Source organism: Salvelinus namaycush, chromosome 23 (genome assembly GCF_016432855.1).
Source record: "Salvelinus namaycush isolate Seneca chromosome 23, SaNama_1.0, whole genome shotgun sequence".
Lineage (NCBI taxonomy): Eukaryota > Metazoa > Chordata > Actinopteri > Salmoniformes > Salmonidae > Salvelinus > Salvelinus namaycush.
In genome coordinates this window covers 29104706-29122782 of record NC_052329.1, presented here as the reverse complement: position 1 = coordinate 29122782, position 18077 = coordinate 29104706, and the positions used below count along the sequence as shown (strand labels likewise).

Below are 18077 nucleotides of genomic sequence, written 5' to 3'. Positions count from 1 at the left end.
CTCCGTATCTCATCTCTCTTCTGTGGTGCTCAGGGTGATTCATTTCTCTGGTTGTGGTCTGATGTGCTCAGCAGAGTGGTTGAGCGAGATTATTTACTAATGACTATGGCGTCTTATGTGGACGAGTTCATTTGCTAAAAAATGTAATGAAGGAAAAACTTACTTTAACCCCTCTCTCCAAAAAAGAAACACTATCCTACCAAGATATATGCACATAAAACCTTTACTTGAACTGACAGTGTTTGGGGCATTTTTACAAATTACTTATTCCCCTTAAAAGACCCTGATTGTGTGATCAGAGATTAAATAATAAATAATTTTCTAAAGAAAATGTTACATTTGATTAAAGACTCACATCAAGATAAGGTTATCAGTGCATCAAACAATGGAAGAAGACTTAAACCAGTTTCTATACATTTCCTTAGGAAATGTAAGACTCTGCATTGGTCCTCCAAGGTGAGGGTATCCTCATCAATGTCCTCGTCACAAGGCCAGACAATCTTGTCCAGAATCATCAAAAAATAATAATAGAATAATTGGTTAAGTTGCATTCTTCATAAGGATTAAGCTTCTTCAGACCTACATTACATTAGTTTGTGGTCATTTACAAAGGAATTTAAAAAATACACTTCTAACAATTATGAATGGGACCAAAATGTAGAAATTGTAATGTTAAAAGGTAAGTTTGAGCAAGCTATACATTTGAGCAAGCTACAGTATATCATAAAACAGAAATCGTATGACTCAAAGCTAATGAAGTTTTAAATCTGACAAATACATTATTAATTATATCACATTTAGGATGGCTAACTAAGATTATTGTTTTGTTGTATCTATTTATTAATTCATTTGCCTTACTTGTGGTGTTATCTCTATGTCACTGGCCCTTGAAAAGAGAACTGGCACAGTATCTGGCCTGGAGCTAAAAAACTCCCAAAGACCGGTGTCTTTTAGGCCTCTCCTTATTTGTTTCACCTGCTTAGTCGTCCTTCCTTGTAAAAAATATTTCAAAAGAAAAACAAGTGTACAGTAAAGTGCCCCCTACGACTGACGTATCACTCCGTTTTGTGTTACTTTTTTGCTTAATTTCGCAATGACTGTTCTTTCAATTACTGTACTTTGTACAATAATAGGTGTTAAAGCTTTCGGTCTAATTATAACAAACAATCTATGCCATAAATTAATACTGACTCCCCAGTAAGACTGTTGGCCAAGCTCAAGACTTTATGGTGCACAACTTCAGCCAAGGGCCAGCACTAACATTCACACTTTTGTGATTGATTACTGTATCAGAGCGGTTACTCTAATCAATGCAAGTATGCAAATACCCGCTCACATGAGCATCATGATGAGCAAAAAATATGCATCAAACAGCTAGGTGAACCTGTAGATAATTAACCACCAGAGCAATCAACCAGACAACTGCCCGAGTTACACCAGGAATGCACAATCCCTCCATCAGTGCTCAGACTGTCCGCAATAGACTGAGAGAGGCTGGACTGAGGGCTTGTAGGCCTGTTGTAAGGCAGGTCCTCACCAGAAATCACTGGCAACAACGTCGCATATGGGCACAAACCCACCGTTGCTGGACCAGACAGGACTGGCAAAAAGTTTTCTTCACTGACGAGTTGCGGTTTTGTCTCACCAGGGGTGATGGTCGGATCCGCGTTTATCGTCGAAGGAATGAGCCTTACACCGAGGCCTGTACTCTGGAGCGGGATCGATTTGGAGGTGAAGGGTCCGTCATGGTCTGGGGCGGTGTGTCACAGCATCATCGGACTGAGCTTGTTGTCATTGCAGGCAATCTCAACGCTGTGCGTTACAGGGAAGACATCATCCTCCCTCATGTGGTACCCTTCCTGCAGGCTCCTCCAGCATGACAATGCCACCAGCCATGCTGCTCGTTCTGTGTGTGATTTCCTGCAAGACAGGAATGTCAGTGTTCTGCCATGGCCAGCGAAGAGCCCGGATCTCAATCCCATTGAACACGTCTGGGACCTGTTGGATCGGAGGGTGAGGGCTAAGGCCATTCCCCCCAGAAATGTCCAGGAACTTGCAGGTGCCTTGGTGGAAGAGTGGGGTAACATCTTACAGCAAGAACTGGCAATTCTGGTGCAGTCCATGAGGAGGAGATGCACTGCAGTACTTAATGCAGCTGGTGGCCACACCAGATACTGACTGTTACTTTAACCCCCCTTTGTTCAGGGACACATTATTCCATTTCTGCTAGTCCCATGTCTGTGGAACTTGTTCAGTTTATGTCTCAGTTGTTGAATCTTGTAATGTTCATACAAATATTTACACATGTTAAGTTTACTGAAAATAAACACAGTTGACAGTGAGAGTTTATTTGTTACTTTTGTTGCTATACTTATTATATATTTTGGGTAAACATCCTGATATTTTCTCATGGACTAATGTTTTAGCAAACTAAATAATGACACTAAGAGTCATGTTAGCAAAGGCATTTTATAACTTGGAAGTAAGCATCTGCTTCCCATGAGTTAGACTTTCAGAGTCTGAGTGTAGACTAGAGTCTACTTTGAATATCCACAACAAAACCTTACTTACATGAAGCATAAGTATAACAAATAAAACAACTTACAGCATGTAGAAGGATTTTCTCTCTCAGCCAGTGCCTGTTATCTGACGTGAAGCCTGGCAGGTCCTAGGGCAGGGTCACAGAGAGAACTTGCGATTTCTCATCCATTGAAAGTTCCTTGGTTCCGTCCAACTGATCAATGACAAAGACAGTGCACAATGAAAACTGGCAATTAAAAAATCACTTTCCAAAAGTGCCTGAGATGTGGAAGGAACAAGATGGTCCTGCTCGTCCTCAAAGAGCAAGGAGCAAGGACTCCTGAGAATAAACAGATGTCCTTTTGACTGACCTGGGGGAAAACTGCTTCACATGATCTACAAGTCTATAAATCAATATATAAAAAATACCTTTCTCTTCATCAAGTAGGAATCCATTTTTTAAGATGTTCCATGACAGTGGGCAGGACATACCTGGTGACCCCCTCTCCAATGGCAGAGTCACCTTGTAAACACATTTGAAATCAGTCAATGTAGAGTTACACAAGCTCAGCAAACCTAGCCATTGGATGCCAATGTTGAGACCACTGTTGTAGAATTATGTAAGTCAAATGTAAATCAAATAAGATATTTTAATTTAAGATGATTTTAGAATAAACTTTGGTGGAACTTTGCATGTCAACGTTACTCATTATAGGTTGTTTTAATAAAACGTCATACTAGAATCTGTCTATTTTGAGAATTTAGATTTTTTACCAATCAATCGGCACTGCAGCCCACTCCACCCTTGACCTTTTGTAGAAAAGAATTATGGTCCTGTTCCTTTCCACTAAGGAATCCCTCAAGCTCAAGGTGAAGGGCAGGTGGTCTTTGTTCTTGTTGGACTGAAGTGTCGAGTATGTGAACAGCTGAGCTGCCTTGACCGGATCTGGTTCTGTAACCCAAGCTTAACAGCAATATAGAATGTTGACTGCATTTCTCTGAGAAATAGATGCATACCCAAAACACTGTCGTAACCGTAAATTAAATGCAAATCAATTATTAACTGAATCACCTGCAATGTCCAAAATGCGCAGGAATTAGCAGTCCAATGAGGTGTGACAAGTAAATACAGTTGAAGTCGGAGGTTTACATACACTTAGGTTGGAGTCATTAAAACAAATTTTTCAACCACACAAATTTCTTGTTTACAAACTATAGTTTTGGTAAGTCGGTTAGGACATCTACTTAGTGCATGACACAAGTATTTTTCCAACAATTGTTTACAGACAGATTATTTCACTTATAATTCACTGTATCACAATTCCAGTGGGTCAGAAATGTACATACACTAAGCTGACTGTGCCTTTAAACAGCTTGGAAAATTCGAGAAAATTATGTCATGGCTTTAGATAGGCTTCTGATAGGCTAATTGACATCATTTGAGCCAATTGGAGGTGTACCCATGGATGTATTTCAAGGCCTACCTTCAAACTCAGTGCCTCTTTGCTTGACATCATGGGAAAATCAAAAGAAATCAGCCAAGACCTCAGAAAAAAAAGTGTAGACCTCCACAAGTCTGGTTCATCCTTGGGAGCAAACGCCTGAAAGTACCAAAATTTCCAAACGCCTGAAGGTACCACGTTCATCTGTACAAACAATAGTACGCAAGTATAAACACCATGGGACCACGCAGCCGTCATACCGCTCAGGAAGGAGACGCATTCTGTCTCCTAGAGATGAACGTACTTTGGTGCGAGAAGTGCAAATCAATCCCAGAACAACAGCAAAGGACCTTGTGAAGATGCTGGAGGAAACAGGTACAAAAGTATCTATATCCACAGTAAAGCGAGTTCTATATTGACATAACCTGAAAGGCCGCTCAGCAAGGAAGAAGCCACTGCTCCAAAACGGCCATAAAAAAGCCAGACTACAGTTTGCAACTGCACATGGGGACAAAGATCGTACATTTTGGAGAAATGTCCTCTGGTCTGATGAAACAAAAATAGAACTGTTTGGCCATAATGACCATCGTTATGTTTGGAGGAATAAGGGGGAGGCTTGCAAGCCGAAGAACACCATCCCAACCGTGAAGTATGGGGGTGGTGCATCATGTTGTGGGGGTGCTTTGCTGCAGGAGGGACTGGTGCACTTCACAAAATAGATGACATCATGAGGAAGGACAATTATGTGGATATATTGAAGCAACATCTAAAGAGATCAGTCAGGAAGTTGAAGCTTGGTCGCAAATGGGTCTTCCAAATGGACAATGACCCCAAGCATACTTCCAAAGTTGTGGCAAAATGGCTTAAGGACAACAAAGTCAAGGTATTAGAGTGGCCATCACAAAGCCCTGACCTCAATCCCATAGAAAATGTGTGGGCAGAACTGAAAAAGCGTGTGCAAGGAAGGAGGCCTACAAACCTGACTCAGTTACACCAGCTCTGTCAGGAGGAATGGGCCAAAATTCACCCAACTTAATGTGAGAAGCTTGTGGAAGGCTACCTGAAACATTTGACCCAAGTTAAACAATTTAAAGGCAATGCTACCAAATACTAATTGAGTGTATGTAAACTTCTGACCCACTGGGAATGTGATGAAAGAAATAAAAGCTGAAAGAAATAATTCTCTATACTATTATTCTGACAATTCACATTCTTAAAATAAAGTGGTGATCCTAACTGACTTAAGACAGGAAATTGTTACTAGGATTAAATGTCAGGAATTGTGAAACTGAGTTTAAATGTATTTGGCTAAGGTGTATGTAAACTTCCGACTTCATCTGTACATACATTCAAATCGTGCCGTCTGGTTTGCTTAATATAAGGAATTTGATGTAGAACTTTTACTTTGAACTTTTACTCAAGTATGACAATTGAGTACTTCTTCCCGCACTGTACCTAAGTACATTTAAAACCAGATACTTTTTTACTCAAGTAGTATTTTACTGGGGGACTTTTGCTTGAGTCATTTTCTATTAAGCTATCTTTACTTTTAAGCATGACTGCTGAGTTGTTGTTTTTTTCACCACTGTGTTTTTCCACAGGTTATAGTTGCTGTTGGGGCACTTCTAGATCTATTCTGGTTAATGGAGATTGGACGTTTTGTGTTTGGGTAAGATGCTTTTTAGAGCTTGTCCTTGCTACAGCTCCAAGCCACTTCTCTCCCCCTAACTAAGTGCTCTCTCTGGGTAGGATCGGCGGTGAGTCCCTGGCGGTGGCCCAGAACACCTATGCAGTGAACTGGTTCAAAGAGAAGGAACTCAACCTGGTGTTTGGTCTTCAGCTCAGCATGGCCAGGTAAGAACATGCTGGAAGCTAAGTATTACACTGTATATAAATACAGAAGCAAATACTTGAGGTATTATTTATGTGGCTGATCAGGGAGTGTTTGCTTGTCTCCTCTCCCTCAGGGTAGCACGGTCAACATGAACATCATGGGCTCGGTGTACAACCGCGTCGCTGACCTGGTAGGCTCGACAGAACACACCACTCTGGGAGTCTCACTCATGATCGGTGAGTTAAAAGTGTGTGTTAGTGATGCGTGTGTAACGGCTCTCGTCGTTGGAAGGAGAGGAGGACCAAAATGCAGTGTGATGATAATCCATAATTTAATGGGAAATACTTAAACGACGAACAAAAACAATAAACAGACGAAAACCAAAGACGCTACAGTCCTGAACATGGGAACACAAAATACATGAACACACGAACAGGAACAATCACCCACAAACAAACAGTGAAAACAGGCTACCTTAATATGGTTCCCAATCAGAGACAATGACAAACACCTGCCTCTGATTGAGAACCATATTAGGCCAAACAACAAACCCAACATAGAAACACAAAACATAGAATGCCCACCCAGCTCACGTCCTGACCAACTAAACAAAGACTAAACAAAGGAAATAAGGTCAGGAACGTGACAGCGTGGGTCAGCTGTTTGTTCACCCGCACCCGCCTGCAACTGATAATAACCCATCCGCAACCACCCGACCAATATGTGCTAAAGAGAAAATCTGAGGCCCGCACCCGCACCCGACCCTAACCCGCAAATATCCAAAATGCGCTGTGCAGTTTTTTTCTTCTCTTAAACAATTTATTGAACCATTACATTTCTCTTGAGCATTTAAAAAGACTTGTGCCTATTGAACAGTAGCCTATTATTTACTGAAACAGAACAAAATGTGAAACAATATATGGACATCTTGTTGGCCGACTGCCTGTCTGGGCTAATATACCGGTATATGAATTATTTGAAATATATATATATATATATATGAAAAAATAGGTTTAGAAAATAAATAGATTATAACACACACGTTTAGAAAATCAAAGTACCCACTGTCCAGTTATGAGGGTATAATTGTCTACTATGTCTTGCTTTCTCTTGCAGCACTGTTAAGAAACGGAATAGGGTCCACTGTGCCAGGTTTCAGATTGCGCCTGGATTCAACAACGCGCCCAGTAGTGCTGAAGACGCTTTCACTCCATGTGCTTGATGCCGAAATGCAGAGAATTCTCTTTGCAAGAGACCGGAGTTGAGCGAAGTTATGCTCCTGCTTCTCCCAGAAAGCAAGCAAACGTTCCCCAACACAATCCCCCAGGGAAAAGTGAGTGCTTCTAAACCTCTGGATTCCGTCGATCTCTCTTTATGGAGTAGTTGCTTGTGCTTCCAACTGTAATGTGAATCTTTTTCAATACATTATTTGGCTATTAGGCCATGGGGCATGGTGACACCATTTAGCAAGTAATAGGTCTATGAATATCCATAACCTACTAGTATAGGCTTACCTAATGATTCAGACCTATAGCAGTCTAAATCATAAAAATACCTAATAAGAATAGACCTAATGATTATTATTATATGTTATCTTGGATGAAATCCTCTATCCGTGGTGCTGAAACTCCATCAGCGTCGACACAAGGCATCGTGGCTGGACAGGTCCGTGGTGCTGAAACTTGACTGGCTCTGTCAGTCTCCTGGCTTGGTCGTACATAGTGACTCGTTGAGGTGCATCTTCAGTGTTTTGAATTTTGGGCACAGGAACGTGGCGAGTTTCCGAGGTGGGAGTGAGCAGCATCTTCTCGGTGAGGACCTTTGATGCCTCTGGGCGGATGTGGATCACCGCGTGTAGAGTGGGTCACCGCGTGTAGAGTGGGTCACCGCGTGTAGAGTGGGTCACCGCGTGTAGAGTGGGTCACCGCGTGTAGAGTGGGTCACCGCGTGTAGAGTGGGTCACCGCGTGTAGAGTGGTTCACCGCGTGTAGAGTGGTTCACCGCGTGTAGAGTGGTTCACCGCGTGTAGAGTGGTTCACCGCGTGTAGAGTGGGTCACCGCGTGTAGAGTGGGTCACCGCGTGTAGAGTGGGTCACCGCGTGTAGAGTGGGTAACCGCGTAGTTTTAGTTTGTAAAACCAGAGCATCACCAAATGGAGAGTGGGGTACGTCTCTCCTTCTAGCTCTTAAAATGCTGCCTTGAAGACTGACAGGAAGTCTGAGTACTCAGCTCGTCCTGGTAAATGCCCTTAATTCAACCCAGTTGGTCTCTGTCCTTCAGCAATTGCCGTATTTCTGTTTACTGCTTGCTGACCGACTCCAGCATGTCAGCCTTCAAACTCCACGCTGGTGATGACGAGCAACTTTTCAGCTGCCACTCTTCGGTCCAAAAATGGCACTTAAGCACGGTGTATGCTCTTTTCTTGAAATCATCCGTCCACATGTCTGTGGTGATGGCAACGCCACCGTCATCTAAAGTATTTTTGAATGACTCAGACAGTGTAGCCTTCTCTGTTGCAGCCTGTTCTTCACACTGTCTGTGCGGAATGACAGAGTTGGTGTTGACAGCTTCATAACAGGCTCCGATGTTAATAAGTCCCTGCGCCATGGAGGTGAAGCCCTTTCCCGAAACAATGTCCACAAAAACATCAACGAGCTTGTATGTCACCTGCAGTGGTATCGTTTTGCTGTCAGCGTACGTGTAAGATGAGATGGGCTTGGGGCTGGAGACCTGACCTGCTGGTACGCGGTTTGGCTGGTTGGGCTTGCTCTGTCTGCAGGTGTGACGTGCCATATTTGAAGTCTTGTGACTGTCTAATTTGTATAGTGCCTCAATCATCACACAAAACAGGCTGCTGTCATCCTCTTTTACCACTTCAACAAATCTTCCCTCCCGTTTCCTTATTTTCACCTCTCGTTTTTGCAGCTTTTCTCTTAATGAATTAAACTCCGACACGGTCCTTTTTGCCTCAGTGGATTGACGTTACAGTTTCCTGCCCAAGTTCCCAAAAGCATTTTGGAGATTGGCGCATGTATTTGGCATGCACACCATTAGGCCCTATATCTTAGACTTAGGCACTAATGCCAGATAAAAAAATATGAAACTCAATGTGGCCTATAGATAGGAACAAGAATTATACATTCATGGATTTTTATAATTAATTGTTTCTCTTTATTCAACCCGCCCACCCTTCATAAGCAGCAGTTACTCTTCCTGGCGTCCACATTAAACTTGACATAATATAGACACCAACTTCCGGCGCCGACCAAGATGGCCGCCTCGCTTCGCGTTCCTTGGAAAATATGCAGTATTTTGTTTTTTTATGTCTTATTCCTTACATTGGTACCCCAGGTAATCTTAGGTTTCATTACATACAGTCGGGAGGAACTACTGAATATAAGAGCAACGTCAACTCACCATCGTTCCAACCAGGAATATGACTTTCCCGAAACGGATCCAGTGTTTTGCCTTCCACCCAATACAATGGATCTGATCCCAGCCGGCGACCCTATGCGACGCCGTAAAAGGGGCAAACGTAGCGGTCTCCTGGTCAGGCTTCGGAGACGGGCACATCGCGCTCCACTCCCTAGCATACTACTCGCCAATGTCCAGTCTCTTGACAATAAGGTTGATGAAATCCGAGCACGGGTAACATTCCAGAGGGACATCAGAGATTGTAACGTTCTCTGCTTCACGGAAACATGGCTCACTCAAGAGACGCTAACGGAGTCGGTGCAGCCAGCTGGTTTCTTTACGCATCGCGCCGACAGAAACATACATCTTTCTGGTAAGAAGAGGGGCGGGGGGGTATGCCTTATGATTAACGAGACGTGGTGTGATCATAACAACATACAGGAACTCAAGTCATTCTGTTCACCTGATCTAGAACTCCTCACAATCAAATGTCGACCGCATTATCTACCAAGGGAATTCTCTTCGATTATAATCACAGCCGTATATATTCCCCCCCAAGCAGACACAACGATGGCCCTGAACGAACTTTATCTGACTCTTTGTAACTGGAAACCACACACCCTGAGGCTGCATTCATCGTAGCTGGGGATTTTAACAAGGCCAATCTGAAAACAAAACTCCCTAAATTCTATCAGCATATCGATTGTGCTACCAGGGCTGGTAAAACCTTGGATCATTGTTACACTAACTTCCGCGACGCATATAAGGCCCTCCCCCGCCCTCCTTTCGGAAAAGCTGACCACGACTCCATTTTGTTGCTTCCAGCCTACGAACAGAAACTAAAACAACAAGCTCCCTCGCTCAGGTCTGTTCAACGCTGGTCCGACCAATCTGATTCCACGCTTCAAGACTGCTTCGATCACGTGGATTGGGATATGTTCCGCATTGCGTCCAACAACAACATTGACGAATATGCTGATTCGGTGAGCGAGTTCATTAGAAAGTGCATTGACGATGTCGTACCCACAGCAACGATTAAAACATTCCCAATCCAGAAACCGTGGATTGACGGCAGCATTCGCGTGAAACTGAAAGCGCGAACCACTGCTTTTAACCAGAGCAAGGTGACCGGAAACATGACCGAATACAAACAGTGTAGCTATTCTCTCCGCAAGGCAATCAAACTAGCTAAGTCCCAGTACAGAGACAAAATTGAGTCGCAATTCAACAGCTCAGACACAAGAGGTATGTGGCAGGGTCTACAGTCAATCACGGATTACAAAAAGAAAACCAGCCCCGTCGCGGACCAGGATGTCTTGCTCCCAGACAGGCTTAATAACTTTTTTGCTCGCTTTGAGGACAATACAGTGCCACTGACACGGCCCGCTACCAAAACCTGCGGGCTCTCCTTCACTGCAGCCGAGGTGAGTAAAACATTTAAAAGTGTTAACCCTCGCAAGGCTGCAGGCCCAGACGGCATTCCCAGCCGCGTCCTCAGAGCATGCGCAGACCAGCTGGCTGGTGTGTTTACGGACATATTCAATCAATCCTTATCCCAGTCTGCTGTTCCCACATGCTTCAAGAGGGCAACCATTGTTCCTGTTCCCAAGAAAGCTAAGGTAACTGAGCTAAACGACTACCGCCCCATAGCACTCACTTCCATCATCATGAAGTGCTTTGAGAGACTAGTCAAGGACCATATCACCTCCACCCTACCGGACACCCTAGACCCACTCCAATTTGCTTACCGACCCAATAGGTCCACAGACGACGCAATCGCAACCACACTGCACACTGCCCTAACCCATCTGGACAAGAGGAATACCTATGTGAGAATGCTGTTCATCGACTACAGCTCAGCATTTAACACCATAGTACCCTCAACTCGTCATCAAGCTCGAGACCCTGGGTCTCGACCCCGCCCTGTGCAACTGGGTCCTGGACTTCCTGACGGGCCGCCCCCAGGTGGTGAGGGTAGGTAACAACATCTCCACCCCGCTGATCCTCAACACTGGGGCCCCACAAGGGTGCGTTCTGAGCCCTCTCCTGTACTCCCTGTTCACCCACGACTGCGTGGCCATGCACGCCTCCAACTCAATCATCAAGTTTGCGGATGACACTACAGTGGTAGGCTTGATTACCAACAACGACGAGACGGCCTACAGGGAGGAGGTGAGGGCCCTCGGAGTGTGGTGTCAGGAAAATAACCTCACACTCAACGTCAACAAAACAAAGGAGATGATTGTGGACTTCAGGAAACAGCAGAGGGAGCACCCCCCTATCCACATCGACGGGTCAGTAGTGGAGAAGGTGGAAAGTTTTAAGTTCCTCGGTGTACACATCACGGACAAACTGAATTGGTCCACCCACACAGACAGCGTTGTGAAGAAGGCGCAGCAGCGCCTCTTCAACCTCAGGAGGCTGAAGAAATTCGGCTTGTCACCAAAAGCACTCACAAACTTCTACAGATGCACAATCGAGAGCATCCTGTCGGGCTGTATCACCGCCTGGTACGGCAACTGCTCCGCCCACAACCGTAAGGCTCTCCAGAGGGTAGTGAGGTCTGCACAACGCATCACCGGGGGCAAACTACCTGCCCTCCAGGACACCTACACCACCCGATGTCACAGGAAGGCCATAAAGATCATCAAGGACAACAACCACCCAAGCCACTGCCTGTTCACCCCGCTATCATCCAGAAGGCGAGGTCAGTACAGGTGCATCAAAGCAGGGACCGAGAGACTGAAAAACAGCTTCTATCTCAAGGCCATCAGACTGTTAAACAGCCACCACTAACATTTAGCGACCGCTGCCAACATACTGACTCAACTCCAGCCACTTTAATAATGGGAATTGATGGAAATTATGTAAAAATGTACCACTAGCCACTTTAAACAATGCCACTTAATATAATGTTTACATACCCTACATTACTCATCTCATATGTATATGTATATACTGTACTCTATATCATCTACTGCATCTTGCCATCTCTATGTAATACATGTATCACTAGCCACTTTAAACTATGCCACTTTATGTTTACATACCCTACATTACTCATCTCATATGTATATACTGTACTCTATACCATCTACTGCATCTTGCCTATGCCGTTCTGTACCATCACTCATTCATATATCTTTATGTACATATTCTTTATCCCTTTACACTTGTGTGTATAAGGTAGTAGTTGTGGAATTGTTAGGTTAGATTACTTGTTGGTTATTACTGCATTGTCGGAACTAGAAGCACAAGCATTTCGCTACACTCGCATTAACATCTGCTAACCATGTGTATGTGACAAATAAAATTTGATTTGATTTGATTGTGTGTGTGAGAGAGAGAGATGCATGCCTACATTTGATCAGAAGGAGAGTGAGCTAGAATTCCAGGCCTGCTGTCTACATTGAGCCTCAGGTTACATATCTCTCTCCAGCCCCGACGGCCCTGTCTGCATCACCATACCATTTCTATCACAAATGCTCTCTAATCTCAGCACTGATAGAGGGATGGATAAAAAAAGGGGGGGGGGACTAAGAAACTGAGACTGAGTGAGGAAAAAAGGTGTAACATTGAGCCTGTGAGATGGGTCTAATATATCCATACCCTACTGTTAGTTCAAACCAAAGCCTACATACTTTAGCCACATACTGTACTTATTGAAATTTCACCTGGTTAATAGAGAATATTTGATGGACCACAGACCCCTCTGCTGTAGAGGGGGGATGTGATGTGAAAGAGTTTAGTTTGAGAGGCAAATAAAAAAAGAATTGGTCACATACACGTGTTTAGCTAATGTTATTGCAGGTGTAGCGAAATGCTTGTGTTTCTAGCTCCAACAGTGCAGTAATATCTAACAATATCACAACAATATACACAAATCCAAATTAAAGGAATGGAATTAAGATGATATAACTATTTGGACGAACAATGTCGGAACGGCAGAGAACACAGTATATACATATGAGATGAGTAATGCAAAATATGTAAAGATTATTAAAGTGACGAGTGTTCCCTTTATTAAAGTGGCCAGTGATTCCAAGTCTATGTGTATAGGGCAGCAGCCTCTAAGATGCTACTGATGGCTGTTTAACAGTCTGATGGCCATGAAACAGAAGCTGTGTTTCAGTCTCTCGGTCCCAACAATCGACCACCTCCAAGAAATTGAAAGCATTCCGGCAACAGCTCTCGACACTAAATCCAAAGCAAAACTTTGAGCTACTCTGTTATCTAATTACTCTGACTGTTGGGCCTAAGGAAGCAGTCATGTTTATTTAGACTGAACTAGACAGGGCTTTACAGATCCTTCCCTGGCTCTTCTCCTGAGGACTGTGGTGCTGCTGTGGGTTCATGAGACACACCTACCTGTTCATAGCTGATGTAATGATTTCCTGTATCTCTCTCCCTTATCCCCTCCTCACCCGTTCTCTCTCTTGCGCGCGCTCTCTCTTCATCGATCTCTCTTTCTCCTTCTCTTCTCCTTCTCCAGCTGGGGCGACCTGTATATTCTCTCTGGTTTGTGCTCTGGTGTTGGGCTACCTGGACAAGCGCGCCAAGAGGATCCTCAACAAGGAACAGGGAGGGACCGGTGAGTTAACATGGCACTCTGTGACCGCGTCAGATGCGTGTCCCAATCAGAGCTGAATAACACCGGGTAATGACATTGAGAGGGATGACGGTCATTATTTATGGTTATCATGTCCGCTGAATTCTGACAGCGTTAGTGTGAGGGAGGTGGAGGAGGGGAGGTTCCGTCTACTAATCTGTTACCTGGCACCATTAGCCAATCTTATTTTGCCTTGGATGAATCTAGTTGATTGAAGTAGTTCTTTATCCACCTGGGAAACCTCCAACTCCCAATTGTGTTGTGTGTAATCTTGTTGTCAGAATTGATCATTGTGAAGGTAGCCTGTGTTTCCCTGGGCTGGCTCTAGTGTGACCGGGGCAGAGGCCAGGGGTCGTAGTACTACTTCCTGTGGGTTATTGACTGGCTGTTGTCATACCTCTTTCCCAAGGTGATGCTTTAGCCAAGACTGGTTCTGTGTGTTGAACATGTGTTCTGTGTGCGTAGGGGAAGTGATCAAGCTGACGGATGTGAAGGTCTTCCCCTTCCAACTGTGGCTCATCTTCATCATCTGTGTGGGCTACTACGTGGCCATCTTCCCCTTCATCGGACTGGGACAGTGTGTAGCTCACGAACCATCACTCATCATGTCTTATCAGCCAAAACCATCACCAATATGGCCAGCTTTTTATCACAAGCCCGTCCCCTCATTCAAGCGCGTCCCCTCGAACACAATGTCTATTCTCCATCATGTAAAATACCTCGGATAAATATAATCTTTAGTTAAACTCTTTTAGAATATAATCTTTAATTCCATTTCTCCCTTGCTGATTAAAACATGTATTAACAGTTGGTGACCATGTAATCTAATCCTCTGAGTGGGTAGGAAAGATAAAGGGACTCGGAGACCTGAAATAGCCTTGTTAAATAACAGGGCAGAATAGTACATCTCTTGGTATAAAAGAAAACCAATCCATAAGCAAAGAGAGAACAAAAGGGGGAGAAAGAGGTATGGTGGGAGGAGAGAGAGATATGGGTGAGGGGACACGGGGGGGAGGAGAGACAAAGAGATGGATGGATGGAGGGAGGAGAGAGAGAGAGACGGGGGAGGAGAGAGACAGAGAGACGGGGGGAGGAGAGAGAGACGGGGGAGGAGAGAGAGAGAGAGACGGGGGGAGGAGAGAGAGAGAGAGAGGCGGGGGGAGGAGAGAGAGGGAGGCGGGGGGAGGAGAGAGAGACGTGGGAGGAGAGAGAGAGACGTGGGAGGAGAGAGAGAGACGGGGGAACGGAGAGAGAGAGAGAGACGGGGGAGGAGAGAGAGAGAGACGGGGGGAGGAGAGAGCGACGGGGGAGGAGAGAGCGACGGGGGAGGAGAGACGGGGGGAGGAGAGCGAGAGAGAGAGACGGGGGAGGAGAGAGAGAGAGAGAGACTGGGGAGGAGAGATAGAGAGAGAGATGGGGGAGGAGAGAGAGACGGGGAGAGGAGAGAGAGACAGACGGGGGGGAGGAGAGAGAGACAGGGAGAGGAGAGAGAGACAGGGAGAGGAGAGAGAGACAGGGAGAGGAGAGAGAGAGACGGGGAGAGGAGAGAGAGAGAGACAGGGAGAGGAGAGAGAGAGAGAGACAGGGAGAGGAGAGAGAGAGAGACAGGGAGAGGAGAGAGAGAGAGACGGGGAGAGGAGAGAGAGAGAGACGGGGGGAGGAGAGAGAGAGAGGGAGAGGAGAGAGACGGGGGAGGAGAGAGAGAGAGAGAGAGACGGGGGGAGGAGGAGAGAGAGAGAGACGGGGTGAGAGAGAGAGAGACGGGGTGAGAGAGAGAGAGACGGGGTGAGAGAGAGAGACGGGGGAGGAGAGAGAGAGAGACGGGGTAGGAGAGAGAGAGAGACGGGGTAGGAGAGAGAGAGAGACGGGGGGAGGAGAGAGCGACGGGGGAGGAGAGAGCGACGGGGGAGGAGAGACGGGGGGAGGAGAGCGAGAGAGAGAGACGGGGGAGGAGAGAGAGAGAGAGAGACTGGGGAGGAGAGATAGAGAGAGAGACGGGGGAGGAGAGAGAGACGGGGGGAGGAGAGAGAGACAGACGGGGGGGAGGAGAGAGAGACGGGGGAAGGAGAGAGAGACGGGGGAAGGAGAGAGAGACGGGGAGAGGAGAGAGAGAGACGGGGAGAGGAGAGAGAGAGAGAGACGGGGAGAGGAGAGAGAGAGAGAGACAGGGAGAGGAGAGAGAGAGAGACAGGGAGAGGAGAGAGAGAGAGACGGGGAGAGGAGAGAGAGAGAGACGGGGAGAGGAGAGAGAGAGAGACGGGGAGGAGAGAGACGGGGGAGGAGAGAGAGAGAGAGAGAGACGGGGGGAGGAGAGAGAGAGAGATACGGGGGGAGGGGTGAGAGAGAGACGGGGGGAGGAGAGAGAGAGATGAGGAGAGAGAGACCAGGAGAGAGAGAGAGAGACAAGGAGAGTAAGAGAGAGACAGGGGAGGAGAGAGAGAGAGACGAGGGGAGTAGAGAGAGAGACGGGGGGAGGAGAGAGAGAGACGGGGGGAGGAGAGAGAGAGAGAGAGACGGGGGAGGAGAGAGAGAGAGAGAGAGATGGGGGAGGAGAGAGACGGGGGGAGGAGAGAGAGAGAGAGACGGGGGAGGAGAGAGAGAGAGAGACGGGGGAGGAGAGAGAGAGAGAGACAGGGGAGGAGAGAGAGAGAGAGACGGGGGGAGGAGAGAGAGAGAGACGGGGGGAGGAGAGAGAGAGAGAGACGGGGGGGGAGAGAGAGAGAGACGGGGGGAGGAGACAGAGTGAGAGACACGGGGGAGGAGAGAGTGAGAGACACGGGGGGAGGAGAGAGAGAGAGAGACGGGGAGGAGAGAGAGAGAGAGAGAGAGAGAAAGAGAGGGGGAGGAGAGAGAGAGAGAGGGGGAGGAGAGAGAGAGACGGGGAGGAGAGAGAGAGAGATGGGGGAGGAGAGAGAGAGAGATGGGGGAGGAGAGAGAGAGAGAGACGGGGGGAGGAGAGAGAGAGAGAGACGGGGGAGGAGAGAGAGAGAGATGAGGAGAGAGAGACGAGGAGAGAGAGACGAGGAGAGAGAGAGAGAGACGAGGAGAGAGAGAGAGAGACGAGGAGAGAGAGAGAGAGACAAGGAGAGAGAGAGAGAGACAAGGAGAGAGAGAGAGAGACAAGGAGAGAGAGAGAGAGACAAGGAGAGAGAGAGAGAGACAAGGAGAGAGAGAGAGAGACAAGGAGAGAGAGAGAGACAAGGAGAGAGAGAGACAAGGAGAGAGAGAGAGACAAGGAGAGAGAGAGAGAGAGAGAGACAAGGAGAGAGAGAGAGAGAGAGAGAGAGACAAGGAGAGAGAGAGAGAGACGGGGAGGAGAGAGAGAGAGAGATGAGGAGAGAGAGACGAGGAGAGAGAGAGAGAGACGAGGAGAGAGAGAGAGACAAGGAGAGAGAGAGAGAGAGAGACGAGGAGAGTAAGAGAGAGACGGGGGAGGAGAGAGAGAGAGACGAGGAGAGAGAGAGAGAGAGACGAGGAGAGAGAAAGAGAGAGAGAGAGACGAGGAGAGAGAGAGAGACGAGGAGAGTAAGAGAGAGACGAGGAGAGTAGAGAGAGAGACGGGGGGAGGAGAGAGAGAGAGAGACGGGGGGAGGAGAGAGAGAGAGAGACGGGGGAGGAGGGGAGACAGATGGGGGAGGAGAGAGAGAGACGGGGAGGAGAGAGAGAGACAGGGGAGGAGAGAGTGAGAGACACGGGGGGAGGAGAGAGAGAGAGATGGGGGGAGGAGAGAGAGAGAGAGAGACGGGGGGAGGAGAGAGAAAGACGGGGGGAGGAGAGAGAGAGGGAGACGGGGGGGAGGAGAGAGAGACTGGGGGAGGGGGAGAGGCAGACGGATATATATATATATGTATATATCACACACACACAGAGCTCTGAAAAATTATGAGACCACTGCAAAATGATCAGTTTCTCTGGTTTTACTATTTATAGGTATGTATTGGTTAAAATGAACATTTTTGTTTTTTTCTATAAACTACTGACAACATTTCTAGTAAATTCCAAATAACAATATTGTCATTTAGAACATTTATTTGCAGAAAATGACAACTGGTCAAAATAACAAAAAAGATGCAGTGTTGTCAGACCTCGAATAATGCAAAGAAAATACGTTCATATTCATTTTTAAACATCAAAATACTAAGTTTTAACTTAGGTATAGTTCAGAAATCAATATTTGGTGGAATAACCATATAATAATTTTCAATCACAGCTTTCATGTGTCTTGGCATGCTCTCCACCAGTCTTTCACATTGATGTT

General features: G+C 46.3%; 1 protein-coding gene across 1 annotated transcript in view; it reads left to right on the top strand.

Moving 5' to 3' along the window:
• Window positions 1-18077, top strand: part of LOC120018621 (major facilitator superfamily domain-containing protein 1-like) — a 32181-nt gene that overhangs the window by 10413 nt on the left and 3691 nt on the right. Inside the window, 5 exon segments of the mRNA XM_038961826.1 lie at window positions 5564-5631; window positions 5712-5838; window positions 5930-6032; window positions 13703-13801; window positions 14285-14396. Of these exon segments, the coding sequence (XP_038817754.1) occupies window positions 5564-5631; window positions 5712-5838; window positions 5930-6032; window positions 13703-13801; window positions 14285-14396 (509 nt within the window).